Source organism: Vicia villosa, unplaced genomic scaffold (genome assembly GCF_029867415.1).
Source record: "Vicia villosa cultivar HV-30 ecotype Madison, WI unplaced genomic scaffold, Vvil1.0 ctg.002353F_1_1, whole genome shotgun sequence".
Taxonomy (NCBI): domain Eukaryota; kingdom Viridiplantae; phylum Streptophyta; class Magnoliopsida; order Fabales; family Fabaceae; genus Vicia; species Vicia villosa.
The window spans coordinates 224,612-243,127 of record NW_026705904.1 but is presented as its reverse complement, the minus strand read 5'-3'; the positions used below and the strand labels follow the sequence as shown (position 1 = coordinate 243,127).

Here is an 18,516-nt window from a genome sequence, read left to right as displayed (position 1 = left end):
TCTTGTGGAAGAGTAGAAAAAGCTTACCTTTTATATAGATTTTAAAAATACACATTATTTATTTTATAATTAGTCAATTACTATATTCAATATCCAACTAATATCTCCAACTCAACGCCTAAAAATTAATCTAAATTATAAAATCTTAACGAACTATATGTATAATTTGTTAAGATTTAAAGATACATTTGAGTTGGAGAGAGTAATTCATTATTAAATATAGTAATTAATTTTTTGTCATAAATTTACTTGCTATTTTATAATTAAATAATTTAGAGTTTATAAAAATAGAAGGCAAACGAAAAATAGACTCCACCATTTGTAAAATCTATATAAAAGGTAACTTTATCTACTATTTAAAAAAATCTCATCATTACTAATGTGTATTTGAAAATGGAATATTTACAAATTGTTCATCATTGATTTGATCATCAAAATTGAATAATATAAACAAATTCAAAACTAACTTAATAATATATATGAGGATGTATCAAATGAGAACTTTTGCTATAATAAGAACTGAGAACTTTTAATAATAACTATTGGATTTGAATTAATGGCTCAGATTTACCTCATATTTTAAATACATATTGCATAAATATCTTGTTCACTTACATATTAATTAAATATTTTAACAAATGAGGTAAATATGATTCATTAATTCAAATCCAATGGTTATTATTAGAAGTTCTCAGTTCTCATTATAGCCAAAGTTCTCATTTGGTACGTCCCATATAGATGGACAATTTATCTACCCATCACAAAAAGTTTGCTAGTATACCTTCAATCAATCATAAAAAATCGTTTAATTTTAACATATATAAATGATATCAATGACGCTTCTGTGAGAGCATTTTGAGGAACATATATGTACTTTTATCTGATGTATAGGCAAAATCCTTTAGAGATTTAAATCACTTGATCGTAAAATATATGTCATTATAATAAAGAATTTTATGTAAAAAAATATACTAACTTCTTTGGATGGGATAATATTTTAAAATAATAATTTCTTTCATTGCAAATGAAAATAATTTTTCATTTGCTTATGTTCCTTTTTCTGAACTTGGGATAAATATTGATGATGTGATGATGAAGATGATGAAGGAGTAGAGGGAAAAAGATGGAGCTATATAAAAAAATACTATATGTTGACAGTTCATTGTTACATTCCATAGACTATCAATTTCCTACCATCTATATTTCTTAAAAGGCTTAATTAGTGTCGTGGTTCCTTAACTTAACTTAAGATTACACCTTGGTCGTTTATTTAGTAAGTTGTACGTTTTAGTCCCTAAAAAACAATACCATTAGCCAACTTAGTCAATTTTGTTAACTTTTAACTTTAATTATCTTACGAGAGACAATTTTGTTGAGTGTCCACCAAAGACTTTGTTATTTTTTTTAATTTTAACAATTTGATCTTTTAAAAAATATTAGATGGCTGGAAATTGATAATCTACTGAATATAACTATAAATTCTCAACACATAATATTTTTTATATAAACTCATCTTCTTCCCTCTTCTCCTTCACCACCTTCATCATCACACTTATCTCAAACCCATAAAATTCGTCTCAAACATAGAAAAAAATTATTTTAAAATATTTTTAACCAACCATGTTCAAAATGTTGATTTGAGTTGTGAACACAATGTTATAATGATACTGTAGTTTCCTAAGAGTGTCTACATGAAACAAAAATTTCTATTTCTTTCCAATCACTTAATCACCCAAATAACCAACCATTTTCTTCCCATTCTTCAATTTGAAAAACATGTCCTCCCCTTCTTCCATATCTTGCTCCTTTTGAGCCCTATGAAACTCATCCACAATCTCGTCCGCAAGCCCCAAAACATAGTCATTTGCATTAACAATTTATTCACAAGCATCAGCGATGTTGGCGGGGAAAGATGTACCTAGACCACATATGTTTTTTTAGGAACTAATTTGGTTTAACATTGAATGTGATTTTCTAGTGATTTCTTATAGGAGATGTCTAAACTCAAGGAACTTATAGGGAAAGCAAAAGTTGTTGTTGGAGGGAACATATAGGGTTGAAGTGGAAAGAACATAAAAGTGGTGATTGAAGTCCATTGAGAAAGGTTTTTAGAGTTAGCATTTTAAGAAATATGGTGAATGGAATGAAATGGGTATTTAGATGGAAAATGGTGGTGAATGTGAATTTGTAAACGATGTTGTTCACTATCATTGATGCTTTTCTGATAGCATTTTGAGGAACATATATGTAATTGTATGTGATGTGTTGGCAGTTTCTTCAATGAGAGATGTCTAAATTCAGGAAAGTTGTAGTAGAAGCGGAAGTCTTCATCGGAGAGAAAAAATAGGGCGGGAGTGGAAAGCTTAAATAGAGTGTGATTGAAGTCCATTTAGAAGTGTTTTTAGGGTTAGGGTTTTAAGAAATATCTGAAATATGAAGTAATGAACTTTGTCTCTCACTATCACCGACGCTTCTCAGAATTTTTTAGGAACATATATGTACTTTTTTGTGATGTTTTGTAAAAATCCTTAGAGATTTAAGTCATTTGACAGTGAGATAATGGTCATTTTTAAAGAAAATGTTGTAAAAAAAAATACGAACTTGTTCTGATAGGAGATTGTTTTAAAATAATAATCTCTTTCATTGCAAATTATAAGAAATTTTCATTCACTTATGTTCTTTTTCTTTCTTTTTTTGGGTAACAATGGAAATAGATAGTCTACTGAAGGTAAGAATGAACTATTAACACATAATATTTTTTATATAACTTCAACCTTTTCCCTCTTCTCCTTTATCATCTTCATCATCACATTTTTCAATATTCATCTAAAACCCATGAAAATCATCTCAAACACAAAAAAAAAAAAAAAAAAACAAAACTGAATGAAAATTTCTTATAATTTGCAATGTAAATAGAATATTATTTACATAAATTTAGTCATTATCATTGTATTACACAAAGTAATACTATTAAAAAATTGAAGGATGCCAAATTTAATTGGAAGGATGACGGGAGATTTTAGACAAACTCTAAGGTGCTTGTTTGATAAACTTCTTTTGGATTAATAGACTATAATATTATGTGAATATCCAAATTGAGGGTAAATAACTTGATAGACTTTTAGGGCTCTGTTTTACCAGCTAGGGCATATTTGGATAACTTATGAAAACTATTGACTTTATTTGATATTTTATTTCATAAATAGCTTACAGATACACACTTATATGATACAACACCCAACTTAGGAAAATTTTGTACTTAGATTTCATATAATCAAGACATATGACACAACACCTAACTAATTCAAGCACTAATAAGCTCTAAGTATTCTTAAGACCTTGAGTAGTAAGACCAAATCCAAATGGAAACAAAGGATCATAATGAGAATCACCAACATTCATAGGTAATTGATCAACACTCTTAAACCATGTCCTTGGAAATTTACCACTAAATCCATAATCACCAAACAAAACATCTGTAACACCGTAACCCTCACTACCAGGAAGCCATGCCGCAACAAGTCCTTCGATTATGTCAATATATGGTAACATAACCACAGGTCTACTAGTTATTAACACAACCACACATCTCACTCCGCTGCATACATTGTTTATTGTTTCTGCCCCATTACCTGAGATGGTTAAGTTTAAACTGTCGCCATTTGTTTCCGCATATGGTATTTCTCCGACTACCACAATTGCATATGAAAAATCATTTGATTTTACATATTCGAGAGATGGATTCTCCTGATAGACTATCTTAGTGTCTTTGTCAACTGTATTTTTTATCGCACTCAGAATTGTCGTACCACTAGTAATGTTGTTGCCGCTAAGCCCTTGCCATTGAATCGTCCATCCACCACATTTATAGCCTAGATTATCAGCATGAATTCCGGAAACAAGTATTTTTGAAGCCTTTTTAGGAAGAGGAAGCAACGGCTTATCAACGCTTTCACCGTTCTTTAATAGTACCAATGATTTCCTCACAGCTTCTCTAGCCAACTCTCTATGCTCCTGTCAAATTAGGTTGAAAATATATAGTTCTATAATTTTGTAGAGACTAAAAACATATTTAAATTAAAGTTAGTCGACTAACCTGGCTTCCGAGATAGTCGGCAAGACTGTAATCAGCCAATGGTTTTTCTACACGAATTAAACATAAAACAAGCAAATCATTCTTCTGCATAACGAAACATAACCGTCGTTGATATTTTCAGGAACAACATTAAGACAAAGATTGTTAATCATTTTAGCAACTACATTGCTATCACACAATGTGTTAATTATTATTCTCTAATCAACAAGTTTATCAACATCCTGAGTTGTATCAATTAGAAAATCCAAGACTATTTTGTAATCTATTACATAAGTCTGAAACAGATAATGACATTGCTCGAACGCAACTACAATATGGCGGAGGATAGCCATGGCAAATCTCCGACGCAAAATGGTGAAGCGTGGTTGGGTGGAGCCTGGGAAGCTGCCCTACCTGGCCGGGAGCTGGCTCCTCCACTGCCATCAAAGCACTTATTTTTGCACACATCCATGCCAATGATGTGTTCGATGAAATGACTCAACAAATTGTAAATCTAATGAGTCAAAAGTTTGAAAACTCAAATCCTCCATTGACATTCACAAAAACTTTCATGACCTCAACAAGAAAACAACGATGTTTGTGTTGGGTAGTAGCTAAAGACTGTTATAAGGGAAGAGTTGGAAAACTAGTACATGAGTATTTCATCTCAACTAGGATATTAGATTCAGAAATCTTAAACCGTTTAATGGTAAAATGGGTTTTGTTTTACAAATTTCATTTTTTTTAAATGGATTTTGTTGAAATTATATAAGAATTTCTTTTATATTTTCTTTAGTTTTTCACACTGATTATTGCTCCACTTACATGATTAAAATGAGAATGAGTCAGGTCAAAAAGGTTATTATGGTTTTGTTGTATGATGATTCACGAACCCAGAATTTGGATTTGCTTTTAATCTAGTAATGAAAAAAAGTTCATTTTGGAAAAGAAAAAATAATAATAATGACAAATTTTTGCACCGCTATATCAATCACAAAAATTTAATGTTAAACATCACTTGCCACCTGAATAAAAATTGAGTCGTTATTATCATTTGAATTAAAAGGACTAACTTGATTCTATTTGATTAGTTAAAGGACTCAAATGGTCATTTTTAAAATAAAGGGACCAAAATGAACCTTGAGTACAAGATAAAGCGAAAAAAACTTTTTACTCCAACAATAATATTTACATACATTATTATCCTTTATTTACTATTTTCTTTAAATTATATGACTTTTCTTTTTGAAAATCTCTTTTCTAGTGTTCACTTTTAAACTTATTATCTTTTGTTTTGTTGATCGAACATCTTCTAAATAAATATATAATCAACTTGCACTGTGGCAATTCACAAAGCTATACTCAACCTTCAAGAATCCATTTAATGATGTGATTCCTTGGCTTCTACACTTCTAAAGCTTTGAAATAGCATGTGCAGGCAAATTTGTGAACCTTTTGGGAAGCTCCAAATCTTTCCCCCCTTTAGCATCAAGCTTAGAGAAGTAACTGTCGACATCGCTGTCGCTCACAAGCTCCAATTTGGAAGGTTCCCACTGATAAAGACATAATCAATCAACTTGAGAACCAAAAAAATACAATTTCAATAATACTAACTAACTACTTTATGTCTATAGTTATGGCTTCCCACCTTTGGCTTCCTATCTTTGTCTATCAGTATAGCTCTACAACCCTGCAGTTGACCATAAATAACCATTCAGTATTATGGCACGAAATCAACAAATACATATTTATGAACCATCGAAAAACCTCGAAGAAATCTTTGCTGTGGTGTCCTTGTAGGATATGACAAACAATTCTATACTCTCGAACAAGGCATTCACCAACACCTGCAAGCCTCACTTCTCTAATCTGAACAAAAGTCAATAAAAATCTATGAACCAGACATTATAATAATCGACTCTTGTAGCCAACTATTTTATGCTTCCATAAAACATAGCATTAATACTTTCTGGTCACATACCAATCTAAGAAAGACTTTGAGGCTAGTTGGAGATGATTTCTTCAAGGTTTCAAGAGTTGTAGAAATCCAGCTGTCTGCCTTTCTCGTAGCTTCGGTCTCCTAAATCGGCATGAGAAAGTTATGGTTGTTAAATGTCAAAAGTACATACCCGATAATGCTAAAGAATATATTCAATAAGATATTTTTTAATAGCGTAATGACTCAAAACATAACTTACAAGAGAAAATAAAATCTCTTCCATTGTTTTCCTAGAGAAACATTTATTGATTAGATCCATCCTGCAATGAATGGCCAAGAAAAAGGTAACTGACTAAGACTATAGTGATATGTTTCAATTATTTAAAAACAATAGACAACACATACACACCAACCTGTGATAAACACTAGCCTCTTTTAGGAAAACCTGCTCTGAGTACTTATCAATAATTGCAGATACTACAGCTGGATCACTAGTTTCGACCTTGCATAATGACTCTTCCAATAACGATAGTTTCTGTGCATTCATTGCAAAAGACAACCAAACAGACACAGATTAGAAACCCCAAATCAAGGAGTTTAAACATCATATAAATATCTTAGTCCTTAAAAAAGAATGTTTATGCATCCTAAAGTCGTGACATAATAAAGTTCCACAGGAATATCCACTAGGCCATCGTTGTTTAAAACATGTACCTAGCTTGGATAAGGTTTCAGATTGGATAGAGCTTGTTTCTATTTTAAAGAGTAAGGGGGGGTAAGGTCATGGTTTAAAAATGCATTCGGTTACACCTCTTAAGCATTCAAAACAGTCCAATTGCAAGAAACAAGTTTCTCAAGCCACTAATCTCTTTTTTATTGCTAACAATTACTGTTAGGAACTAATTAAACAAAGACACCTCTAACTTCTGAATAGTTATCCATCGATATTTCATGATGATATTTTAAACCCCGGACCTGAAAACCATTATCTTTCAAAATTGCAATAATTTTCCAATGGAGGGTGCCTGTACATATTTTTAGTTGAATGGAGTTTAAGTGTTTATTTACCATAAGGCAAATTGGCAGAAAGAGCACAAAACTGTTGTAGTACTAGTAGGTAGCATACCGATGAAGGGACAAAATGTGTTGCAAGACCACAAGCAAGCATTTCTGCACCGTCCAACCTAGCACCTGTAAGACCAACATATTCACCTGCAATTTGTATCCAAAAGAAAGGAGACAAGAATGTTATTGTACTTTTTTATAGGACCTTTGCAAATGCTGAAAAGATGTTAGAATCATGATAAAAATATTAGTGACAAAAACAATGAAAAGATTGAAAATTTAAGTAATTTTAATATCAACTAAACCATTTATGAAAAATTAAATTCATAGAGATCTAAGATACAACTTTCATACCAAAAAATCCATCTAATCTAGACAAGAAATATGGGGCGCCTACATCAGGAAATAATCCCAAAGCTGTTTCTGGCATTGCAAAGACCTGCAAATGATCCGCTATTACATGTAGGTCATGAAGCACAAACATAAAAATTAAGTCAACGAATATATGGATGTTAAAGAGATAGGGACAGGTAAGCCATTTCAAACCAACCTTTCTTTCGTATCACTGTTTCCTTTTTCGGATAGAAAAAAAATTTCGAACAACAATGAACAAGAAAAATCCAAAGAAATAGCATTGTAAGAACTGGAATATATGAAATTTCTTAGAATATTTTGATATTATGCTAGGGTATCATAGTTTATCTCCTAGGATTGGTTTTCGATCCTAGTATATTTTAAATTATGTCTTAGGATTAGTTTCTATATTATTTAGTTATTATGATGATTTGCTTCCTGATTTTCCTATTTATTAAGGAGTAACACAGTCTTTTGTATCAAATTAGTATCAAACATACAATTATTCTCCTTTGATCTAAAACCCATAACTTCAGCAAATACAAATAAGACACCTGCATAAAACCCCAATGGTACAGTGCTGCCTATGGTTATAGAGAAGTTCCATATATTATGAAAAAATATATCATGATTTCGTTAGAATATCCAATGTATCTAGACATCAAAGCAATTACATGTTAACGGTCTCAACAAAACATACGGTTTTCTCTGTAACGACACGAAATCTGCCATGCATAGAAGCGCCAGCGCCACCTCCCATGACAATTCCATTAAGAATTGAAACCTGCAGATGTTTGAAAACAGATGTGAGGAAATTTGACGTGTTAGAGCCATGAGCGCAAACACAAAACAGATTAAGTATTTGAACAATTATGAAGATTTACCTGAGGCTTACTATATGTTGCCATCAAATAATTCAATTTATATTCAGTACTAAAAAACTTTGCACCAAACCTCCAATCACCTATTCCACACGGAAAGAAATAATTAGTTTTTCATTTGTGTTACTGCATGTGAAAACACATGCATTCAAATTTATATTCTCTCCTCACATAGGGTGATAAATGATTTGGCGTCCAGATAGATACTATTACTAATATGAACACAATGGAGGCATCAAGCCATCAACAGAGTGTCATGGTCAGCCACAACAAAAGGTAGTTGAGTCGCAGCTGCGATGAAGGTTGCCTAAGGATTTTGTAAAAGCATGGTCTTCCATATCAAGAGCTCAAATACCAACTTGAAATAAAAAGACTTGGAGCAAAAACTGAAAATTAACTATACTAGTTTCAAACATGGCCCTTTTCATTATAGACCTAATTACTTCTACCCTGGCCTAAAACATAATCTCCTATGCATGGTTACTAATCATTCTAATAACCGAATAATTACAATGAGAGATGGTTACAAATTTACAATAGCTCATAAATGAAAAATTAAGTCTAGTATAATATAATATGAAATGACATTTAAGTCTAGTACGAAATACAACGCTCACAAAAATGCAATGAACATTATAGTTATATTATCTGATAAATTAAGTAATAAAAAAATAATGTACCTCCTCTTGCCTCCTGAACAACGGCTGCGACATCACCACCAGCACAAAATGCCCTGCCATTTCCCTGATATAGGTAGCCAAAAGTTAGAAAATTGACGTTCTATTTGGTTTGAGTCTTTAATTTATTCATATTTTCTTTCAAATATGTTGATTACTTTGACGAGAAAATGTCAAAAACTAATTTAGCAGTTTATTCATTCTTATTCAAATTGTTGGCACTTTTTCTCTCTCTTACAAGTAGGTAATAACGAATGCAAAAAAAGTGCTCAGTGTATGAAAATGACCTTGACGATAATCAATTTAACATCAGAATTTTCCTCGTCGTCGTGAAATATTTCCAGTAGCTTAGATACCTATAACAGGAAAACAGAAGAATATCAAGAGAAGTAAGAGAATGGGAAATGGAATTGGAACTTCACATATGGTAAAATAAAAAAATTTAAAGAGTTCAGACAGGTATGTGGAAGAAGTTAGGGTCATTTTGGTTTGTGAAAAATTGTCTGTCATTTCCAGTACAAATATTTGAAAATCAGAAAACAAAATGACATTTTTGTAACTATTATTGAAACAATTAATGGAAAAAAAAAAAAACACTAAAACAAACCAAATGATGTAAACGAAAGAAATGTACTTTATGGGTAGCATTTGATGGAGAAATTGAAACAAAACGAAACCAAGATATGAAAAATGATAAATTTCACTTTCATCCTTTTGAATTGAACCAAAGAGAACATAGAAGAAGAGGTCGTTCTCTTGCATTCTGTCAAACAAAACTACCATAAAATATGAAACATATAGATGATATAGTCCTACTTAGAGAGTCAAAGGAGAATTTAAAGGAGAGGTTCGACACTTGGAGATGAGACTTAGAAACGCATGGCTTTCGCCTAAGCAAAAGTAAAACGGAGTATATGGTATGTAAGTTCAATAAAAGAAGAAGTATTTCTAACCTAGAGGTGAAAGTTGGAGACCATATCATCCCGTAAGTCATGCAGTTTAAATATCTTGAGTCCGTAATACAAATGATGGAGAAGTAGAAAGGGATGTCATTGAATTCAAGATGGATAGCTGAAATAGAGTAGGGCGTCAGGGGTTTTAAGTGACACAAAAGTACCGCTCAAGCTTAAGGGAAAATTTTATCAGAAAGCGGTAAGACCTGCGTTGTTGTAGCGCTCAAACAATTAGAGGTAGATGAAAACCTAGAAAAACTATAAAAGAAACTATTAAGAAAGATCTCGGGATTAACAAATTGGACATAAACATGGTCTTAGAACATTATGGCGGGATTTGATCCATGTAATCAACTTCACTTAGTGGGATAAGACTCAGTTGTTTTGTTGTATACATTTGAGATCAAAAAAATTATTTGTTTCTGATGGCTAGACAACACATATTAGAGAACAATAACTAAAGGCTAACAAGAAAGACAATTCCAAAAAGAAGCCCCAACATATCTTCAGGTGATTTTGAGTAAGCATTTACCATAAAAGTAGAGAGAGGATATCCATCACATTACAATGAAATTCAGAATCAATTCCAACTTCCAAACCACCTTGGAAGCTACACACGGGAGCTTCAACTTAGCATGATTTTGATGCCAGAATCAATTTCTTAGAAAGCCAAACATCTTCACATGCTGTCAAACTAGGATTGATGATGGAGAACTCAAGTTTGAGCCCTCCAACCGTGGAACCAAACACGGAAGCAAAATGTTAAAATATGTGTTTAGTTCTGCGGAGACAAAATTAATTTTGAATGAATTGGTTCTGACTAAGAATGAGTAGAAAGTTAAGTAATTTAAGTTTGAATGCATTCATGTAAAGAGAATTGAAATAAATTCTTGAATAAAAAGTTTAAAATTTTAGCTTTAAATTAGAATCAATTCAACTAGAAAGCAACTAGAAAAAGCATCCAAACATGTCAAAATCAATTCCAATTGCTTTGAAATAAATGATAAAGAATAAGAATTTTGAAATAGTACCATATAATAAGAGAGAGCATTCAATTGCTTTGGTCTGTTCAATGTCAAAACTCTCGCAGATGATTTAAGTTCCACCAGAACCTGAAACAGAAAACGATTCCCATTGAAAAATACTTGAATGAGTGAATAATTCTACGAAGCACGGACACCCTAAACATTGACCTGCACGGCGACACCAGTAATAATTTGAAAGAAAAAAAAATAAAAGTAATCACGTGTCCCACATGGACTCGGATACTGATACGCATTTTTTTCCGAGGTGTCTACATCGGTGAGTATTGATTGAGATTTTAAGAAGAAAAAGGAAAAAGAGAATCGAAGTATAAGAACTCGAAATTGAGAGTAGAGAAAACCTGATCTTCGTTGAGTTTGGTGGAGGTTGCCATGGTAGGTTGTTTTCTTGGAGGATGGATTTTACAGAACCAAACAATGTCAGTGCAATTTCTGTAAAATTTTCTTTGAAATTCGTAAACCGGACCTGGTTCAATTCGAAACCGGTTCAGATGGGAACCGGCCGAGTAGGTTCAACTAGAAACCGGACCCGGTTCTGGTCCAACAGATTTCGGTTTATTCCACCTGTGACCTAATCTCTGCATGCCCGAACTGCTGCAACCCAATTCATCAAATTCAGCCACGCCGCCGCCGTGATACGACGGTGACTCCGACCACCGTACTCATTTCTCTCTGGTATTTGCTTACTCTTTACGCTTGCGCATTCTTTGTCTCTAACTGCTCACCATGTAAAGCTGTAACACTTCGTTTGAATTGAAACATGATTTTTTGGGTTCTATTTTGCCTCTTCATTGAGTTTATTCATTCTGATTCAAGTTAAACCGTTTTGTTAGGTTTTGTAAAATTCCACTTGATTATGAGTTGTGTCACTTTCAACTCACACAAACACTTTTTTTTTTTTTTTGCTTTATACCACCGGTTTAGTCCGGTTCAGGGGCGAGTTCTGGCATCAAGTGGTTCCATCCCCTTCCGATCGCAGTTGCGGGGAATCGAACCGTGATTCGATTCTACCAAATCCAGCGTCAATCACCACTGGACTAACTAACGATTGGTAAACAAGATACTGATTATCACTTTTTCCAATTTTGCATTCTGTAACACGACACCTCTGACCTGACATTTGTGATTACGTTTAATTTCTTTGTTGTGTCTAAATTATTACTGATGTCGCAGTGTCTGTGTCTGTCGAGTATTATGTTTGGGGTGGACCATGGCGGAAAGTCAAAATTCTACCATTTTAAGCCGCTGTGGCGCCACCATCCTTCACAAATTGGCTATGGCTGTTGTCAAAATATTCACCACGGTGCTGCCATGGCCGATATTTTGACAACACTGATTTGAGCTAGTGATCAGTTTGACGGGTCGTTTAAGGAATGGTGATAAAACCATGTCGGTAGCCATAACTAATAATGACTTTTTCCTTTATATAAGATCTGAGGCTTGTTCCTGGTATCTGACTGGTTGTTTAAGTCCTTAAAAATGGAAGTGATGGTGAAAAAGTTTCAGTCAAGATTCCAAAAAGTTAGGGAAGAAATGAATCAGTGGAATGATCTTCAATCTCGCTTAGTTTCCCAGTTTACGAATGCTTCCCATATTTTGAATAGGTTGCAGGTAATATGACTTTTTCATGTATATAACTTTTTCAATCCCTTTTGCTTCTTTGACCTTTGATATGGACTGTGATATAGTTATTAAATTACTTGAGATCTTAAAGTAACTGATGTGGTTGCTAGCAGGTGCTTCAAAAATCTAGCAATTATGGTATTCTAAATTGTGTTGCTGGTGTTAAAGATGGTCTTTTGGAAAAGCAGATTGGTTCTTTGAATACCATTTTGGTTTCCATGAAAAGGACTTTGTAAGTTTCTATTTTGTGTAATGGTTGACGAATTATAATTATATTCATAATTTATAGGTATTTATGTTTCCAGCTAAATCACCACTATCTCACAAACTGATCATAATCTGTTTTATTTAATTACCAAATTATTGGTCGATTCCCCAAACTACTTTTTAGAAACTACTCTTCTTGTTAAGTATTTCTTTAGCAACTACTTGTCTCTTATGCATTATGTAAACTGAGTAGTGATCCTCTCCATTTGCTAATATAATAGAAAGTTCCCCTACTATAGTTTTGTGTGTGTAAAGGGCATATAATTACTGAATTTATGTCGCATGTTTTAGAAATGTATGTTATTTACACACAAAACTATAGCAATGGAAAAGATCTTAACCCGTGTTAACTGCCGAAAATGTTGTCACTATTATTTGTAAGGAAATTGGAAGTACTCGTTATATTCCGCAAATGTACAACTACATGCAAAATAGCTTTTATATTGTCTTTACCTTTTATCAAACATTACTTTGAGAGTAGCGATTATAGTTATCTTCTTTAGTGGCCTTTACTAGTAGATATTAAAATGGATTTATCATTTATCAAGAAGTGATCTCTGCTACCTTGATTTTCCCTAAGAACCTGAGAAATACCAGTCCCTATCCTTTTTCAGCACTTAATATAATCAAGCAATTTGATTGCACCACTTGCGCTTGGATCATCCTTCACTTAGTGTTCTAAAAGTTATGTTTCCTCATTTATTCTATCTTGTTGTAGGGGATTGTGAGCTATATTAATAGCTGACTTGTTATCACAATAATGTCTCGTAGGGCCTTCCACCTGATGATATTCAGTGGAGATGATTAGTATGTGTTAGTTTTATTGACTTATTTGGGTAAATTTTGATTTAAACTTTCAGGGATAAGTTTCATCGTATTGTCTTATCTCTTGAGAAGACTAGTCGTGATGGTAGACAACTAGTCAAAGGTAGTTCTTCTCGCCCAACCATGAAACAATTGCAGCAGCGTGTTGGTGTCAAACCTAGACTTATTGATTGCTTGGACGGCCTTTTGTTTCTACATGAAATATACTACTCAGAGTAAGAAACAACATTGACTACATTTTCTTGATGCCTACTCATTTATGCTATTAGACTATCTAGAAATGCATTAGTGTCTGAACTTTTGTACATGAAATGATATGATGCACCTTTAGGCTTTGTTTCATTTTGTAATATATTTGTAACACTCTGCTTTAATAGCTTTTAACATGAATGTCTTTATAGTTTTTAATGACTTTTCTTCAAATCAAGCCATTCTAATTGAACTATTGAAGTACTTATTTGCCTCTTCTTTTTATGAACAGTTAATGCTCTTTTTGAAACAGGTATTTGTTAAAAACATCAGTTGTATCAGCAGTATCATCAATAGCCTTAATGCCCAGGTATGAAGATGCCAATGCTATATAATATGGTCCAACCATTCAAAAGTCCTAATTGTACTTTGTAATTGTAAACTTCCTTTTTATATGATTATTTTCTTAGGGTTGATTTAGGCACAAGTTGTTCTCAATTCTAAATTTCTAATTAGTCTGTTCTTAATTCTAATATTGCATTACATCCTGTTATATATTTGATATTGGGCTACCCATAGATGTCTTATATTGCATGCTGAAATTGTAAGTATGGCTAAATTGTAACTATGTCAAATTGTAAGTATCCCCTTATTGGTTACATTTATGCCCAAAATACTCCTTATAATTTCGTTGACAGTCTTCCTACCTTGCATTGAGGTAGGTCAAATTTGTTCTTTATTCTAATTCTGATGTACCTTGCGGTCGATCAACCTTCAAATGTTTAGTCTTATGAACTTTGTACTCCTCTTGATTTCCAATTGTGGTGGCTGTAAAGATTTCATATCGGCTAGGTATATGACCAAAGTAGTTCCATTTTTATTTAGGAAGTTGTGCCCGCATCAGCTAGGTGCTAATGCACTCCTTATAGACTTGGGAAATCTGCTCCCTTTAAGCAAGCTATTGTCAACAATATTCAAGTTATTATTAATGTAGGTGTCAATATCTTATTCTATGCTATACGGGCTTTGACTCTGTTTGCTTTGCATGAACTACAGCAGTGCTGGTGATCTTGGTGCCCTACAGCAACTCTTGGTTGATCAACCCAATATCGTTACTGAGGAAGGTATGCAATAAGAAAACTTTCGAGATATTTTCACTTGGTGAATATAATTGGAACTGCGGTATAATTGTTTTCGAACAAAGTTCTTGCGAGGATCAGAACTTTTAATGCACTCTAATGAAAAGCTGCAGTGTAATAGTTCTCTACTAAGCTTGTTTTTGGTTGTGAATTTTGGTTGCAGTTCAATTTTTGATGGATACAATTTTTGCTGAAGATTTGTGTTGATAATGTGGTAAGCTTTTGTACATCAAGGGAGCCTTTTGATCCGACAGGCATAGTTAATGCATATTAGATTAAGCTAATTTGTTATTTTTTAATGCTAATAATTTATGAATCGTATAATTATACCGAGAAAAGAGATAATTCACTGATCGTATAATTATTCTGAGAAAAGAGATAATTCACTGACCGTGTAAATTAATTTTACACTGACAGAGTAATATATTTCTATTAGATGGGAGTGTGATCCTTCACACTCACACTGTAGCCATTCACTTCTTCATCCAACTTCAACTTTGTTAAAGTATTCTATCTTAGCAATGGAAGATGAGGTGATCCTATTAAATTCTTGGCATGAGGGTCCTGATTGCTCTTAGGTTGTTCAAAAAATTCAAGAATTGAATCGAATCGAATCGTCGAACTAAATCGAATTGAAGTTAAAATAATTGAATTGTTATGTTTGATTAGTGAACCAAAACCATAATACACAAATAGTTTTAAAACTGAATCGAAACTGAAATCGGACTAGACTGAAACTAAACTCGAACCGATTCAAAATTGAAAATAAAAAATACTTAAAATAAGTTAAATTTTTGTAAAAAAAAAATAGCTTAACGATTCAGTTCTCTAGAAATAGATCGATTTGAGAAAATTATCTTCTAATGGTTAGGTATAGTTCGGAATTTTGAAATGGTATACCAAATCAATGATTTTGGTTCGGTTCTATTCTTAATAAATTGAAACGGTTCGGTTCAATTTGAATGAATTTTTACTATGGTTCGGTTTAATTTTCTCATGAACTGTACCATGATCAATCCTAATTGCCCTTGAGTAAAATGGTATATCAAGTTTTCCTCACACATTTTATCATTCACATAAAGTGATGCATAAGATTGGTGCATAACATTAGCTTAAAGTTCGTTTCTATTGATTCATCAATATGGATTCATTAATAACATTAGCTTAAAGTTCGTTTCTATTGATTTATCAATATGGATTCATTAATAGTCAGTTATGCATAACGATAATGCCTTCACAGTGAAATGATGTTTTCGGATGTGTATATCTGAATTTTAGAGATGTATTTCTAAATAACTTTTTGGAGCACAATAGAGGTGTTTCATCAGAGATATTCAAGAGAGGCATTAAATGAACTATGGAAAAGGGTCAAACTTTGAGTAAACATCGAAGACATCCAATAGTAGCTTTGGATGGAAGGAAACCAGCAAGATTCAAGAGTGGCATTGAATGCAAGATAAGACCTACAAACCCAGAAATAGGGCAGAGACGTTCAAGAGTAGCATTGAACAAAAGGAATCCAAACTCTAGAAAACATCGGGGACAATCCAATAGTAGCTTTGGACAAAACAGAAATCAAAAGATTCAATAGTGTCTTTGAATGCAAAAAGGAAACATGAACCCTAAAATATATCAGAGATGTCCAAGAGTAGCATTGAACGAAATGGAAATCAATTTGGGAAATCTGAGTAGCCATCCAGAATAAACATTGGATGGAATGGAAAGCAAACCCTAGGAACATTCGAAAGAGGCATTTGACGAAAGGAAAGTTAACCAAGCTCGAAGATATTGAAGTCATCCAATAGTAGCTTTGGACGAAAGGAAACCAAAGAGATTCAATAATGGCTTTGAATGCAAAAATGAAACTTGTTTGAAAAATCTGAGTAGCCATCCAGAATGAACATTGGATGGAAAGAAAAAACAAACTCGAGAACGTCCAAGAGTAGCATTGGACGAAAAGAATATTATTCCCGCTCGAAGATATTGAAATCATGCAATAGTATATTTGAATGAGGTGAAGAACACTTTACTAGGGATTATGACATCCAATAGTAGCTTTGGATTGGAAAATTATCGAGGGCTTATGCCCTGTTATTGAGGGCCTATGCCCTGTTGCTGAGGGCTCATGCCCTGTTATTGCCTATTATATGACACCTTGAAGAGGGCTTATGCCTTAATAATACCACATGCATGAAGTCGAGTCAGTCCCATAACATGAAAGTGCTTAATTTGCATGATGATTGAGCTGTACGGTTGAGGCATGAATTATATGGTGATTTGAATGATAAATTGTGTGTGCTTGTGTATTTTACTGTGTATTTAAACTGTTGATGATGGTATAAATTAGTGAAACCTGAATTGTGATAACATGCATGGGATATTTGTTGCATAGTTACTATTATATAACTTATTATATTGTTATGATATCACCCCTTCAGTTTGAATGTTGCCTCTACGCGGGTAACGTGCAGATAATCAGGAGTAGCCCGAGGTAGCAAGGTCCTGAAGAGATTGCTCTTCTTATTTTATGAGTCAGCTTCTATGCTCTAATATGTAACACCAGAGGGATGAACGCTTTTCGCTTTATTATGTTGACATTTTTAATTTTTTGATTTGTTGGAGGAATAAGAACTCCTTTTTGATTGAATAAAGGTTGCTATTTACTTTGTTGAGAATTTTTTGAAGAGAATAAAATGTTTATTCCGCTGTATTAATGAAGTTAAAGTCGAGAACACATGTTGATTTGGTGTTGGTTCATCCACATGATTTGTTATGTATCTATGTATGCATGTTTGAACATATTTTTATCGTTGGTGAAGTGTAGCATCCTAATTGTTGTATTTTATTTTGAAAAATAATTTACTCTAATTTTATTAAATTACCATTGGAGAATTAGGGTGTTATAACTCTCTTCTAACCCTATAACAATAAAGATCAGAGGCGATCCTGGTCTGAAAGTTTCTAAGGTATTTTTGAAAATGAAAATAATCATCTGGTACAACAAACAATTACTACATATTTAAAATAATTTACATAAAAATAATTAAATAAATAAATAGTTATCTTTATTTTTTGGAAAACAAGTTGAAGATTTTTTTGTAAGAGTGAAAGAATAAACAAAACCAAAAAAAAAAACCATTGTTAGTTGTTGTTGCGTTGATTTGTTTGATGAAAGATATGAAACTTATCACAATTTCAATAAAATTTCAAATGAACTATTGCTTACTTTTCGAAAAATATTTTGGAAATTTCTTTATCCACCCCATGTCTTCTTGATCACCTTTGGTGAAAAACTCAAAATACCCCTTATTTCGGAAATGCATTTCCGAAATGGAAAAAAATGTTGTTTTTGGAGATGCATCTCCGAAAACGCCTTTTTTTTTCAAAATTTGTCTTATTTCGGAAATGCATTTCCGAAAACAACATTTCGGAAGTGCATTTCCGAAATACTGTGTGTTTTGCAGATTAAGCAAAACAGCCCCCTCC

The 18,516-nt window shown here is 32.8% G+C and overlaps 3 protein-coding genes across 5 annotated transcripts; 1 reads left to right on the top strand and 2 right to left on the bottom strand.

Annotated features, from left to right (window-relative positions):
* Nucleotides 1–3,321: 3,321 nt before the first annotated feature.
* LOC131638623 (uncharacterized) lies at nt 3,322–4,519 on the bottom strand. Its single transcript, XM_058909192.1, has 3 exons — nt 4,490–4,519; nt 4,097–4,180; nt 3,322–4,014 (listed from the first exon to the last, which is right to left on the bottom strand). The coding sequence occupies exons 1-3, from the start codon at nt 4,517–4,519 to the stop codon at nt 3,322–3,324; spliced, it is 807 nt and encodes a 268-aa protein (XP_058765175.1).
* Nucleotides 4,520–5,135: 616 nt separating this feature from the next.
* Nucleotides 5,136–11,389, bottom strand: LOC131638628 (3-hydroxyisobutyryl-CoA hydrolase 1-like). Its single transcript, XM_058909196.1, has 14 exons — nt 11,329–11,389; nt 10,976–11,056; nt 9,279–9,347; nt 8,995–9,058; nt 8,318–8,397; nt 8,134–8,217; nt 7,434–7,518; nt 7,141–7,226; nt 6,428–6,549; nt 6,274–6,334; nt 6,057–6,155; nt 5,843–5,944; nt 5,724–5,765; nt 5,136–5,628 (listed from the first exon to the last, which is right to left on the bottom strand). The coding sequence occupies exons 1-14, from the start codon at nt 11,359–11,361 to the stop codon at nt 5,488–5,490; spliced, it is 1,149 nt and encodes a 382-aa protein (XP_058765179.1). The 5' UTR covers nt 11,362–11,389; the 3' UTR covers nt 5,136–5,487.
* Nucleotides 11,390–11,521: 132 nt separating this feature from the next.
* Nucleotides 11,522–16,076, top strand: LOC131638629 (uncharacterized protein At5g43822-like). 3 transcript variants are annotated; one of them, XM_058909200.1, is made up of 8 exons: nt 11,522–11,662; nt 11,912–12,038; nt 12,419–12,598; nt 12,724–12,842; nt 13,738–13,917; nt 14,205–14,261; nt 14,951–15,015; nt 15,194–16,076. In XM_058909200.1, exons 3-8 carry the CDS (start codon nt 12,467–12,469, stop codon nt 15,235–15,237), a joined length of 597 nt encoding a protein of 198 aa, XP_058765183.1. In that variant the 5' UTR covers nt 11,522–11,662; nt 11,912–12,038; nt 12,419–12,466; the 3' UTR covers nt 15,238–16,076. The 3 variants fall into 3 exon arrangements, with proteins under 3 accessions (XP_058765183.1, XP_058765180.1, XP_058765181.1); XM_058909197.1 differs by having other exon boundaries at nt 14,948–15,015; nt 15,194–16,063; XM_058909198.1 differs by lacking the exon at nt 11,912–12,038 and having other exon boundaries at nt 11,531–11,662; nt 14,948–15,015; nt 15,194–16,064.
* The last annotated feature ends 2,440 nt before the right edge of the window (nt 16,077–18,516 follow it).

Excerpts from the sequence above, each read along its gene's own strand:
- LOC131638623 (XM_058909192.1), bottom strand. The coding sequence starts at position 4,519 with ATGGCAGTGGAGGAGCCAGCTCCCGGCCAG. Across the intron at positions 4,181-4,489 it reads AGGAGCCAGCTCCCGGCCAG|AAGAATGATTTGCTTGTTTT; the intron begins GTAGGGCAGCTT and ends TTCGTTATGCAG. Across the intron at positions 4,015-4,096 it reads CCGACTATCTCGGAAGCCAG|GAGCATAGAGAGTTGGCTAG; the intron begins GTTAGTCGACTA and ends CTAATTTGACAG.
- LOC131638628 (XM_058909196.1), bottom strand. The coding sequence starts at position 11,361 with ATGGCAACCTCCACCAAACTCAACGAAGATCAG. Across the intron at positions 11,057-11,328 it reads CCAAACTCAACGAAGATCAG|GTTCTGGTGGAACTTAAATC; the intron begins GTTTTCTCTACT and ends TTTCTGTTTCAG. Across the intron at positions 5,945-6,056 it reads TCAAAGTCTTTCTTAGATTG|ATTAGAGAAGTGAGGCTTGC; the intron begins GTATGTGACCAG and ends ACTTTTGTTCAG.
- LOC131638629 (XM_058909198.1), top strand. The coding sequence starts at position 12,467 with ATGGAAGTGATGGTGAAAAAGTTTCAGTCAAGATTCCAAAAAGTTAGG. Across the intron at positions 12,599-12,723 it reads ATATTTTGAATAGGTTGCAG|GTGCTTCAAAAATCTAGCAA; the intron begins GTAATATGACTT and ends GGTTGCTAGCAG. Across the intron at positions 13,918-14,204 it reads CATGAAATATACTACTCAGA|GTATTTGTTAAAAACATCAG; the intron begins GTAAGAAACAAC and ends TTTTTGAAACAG.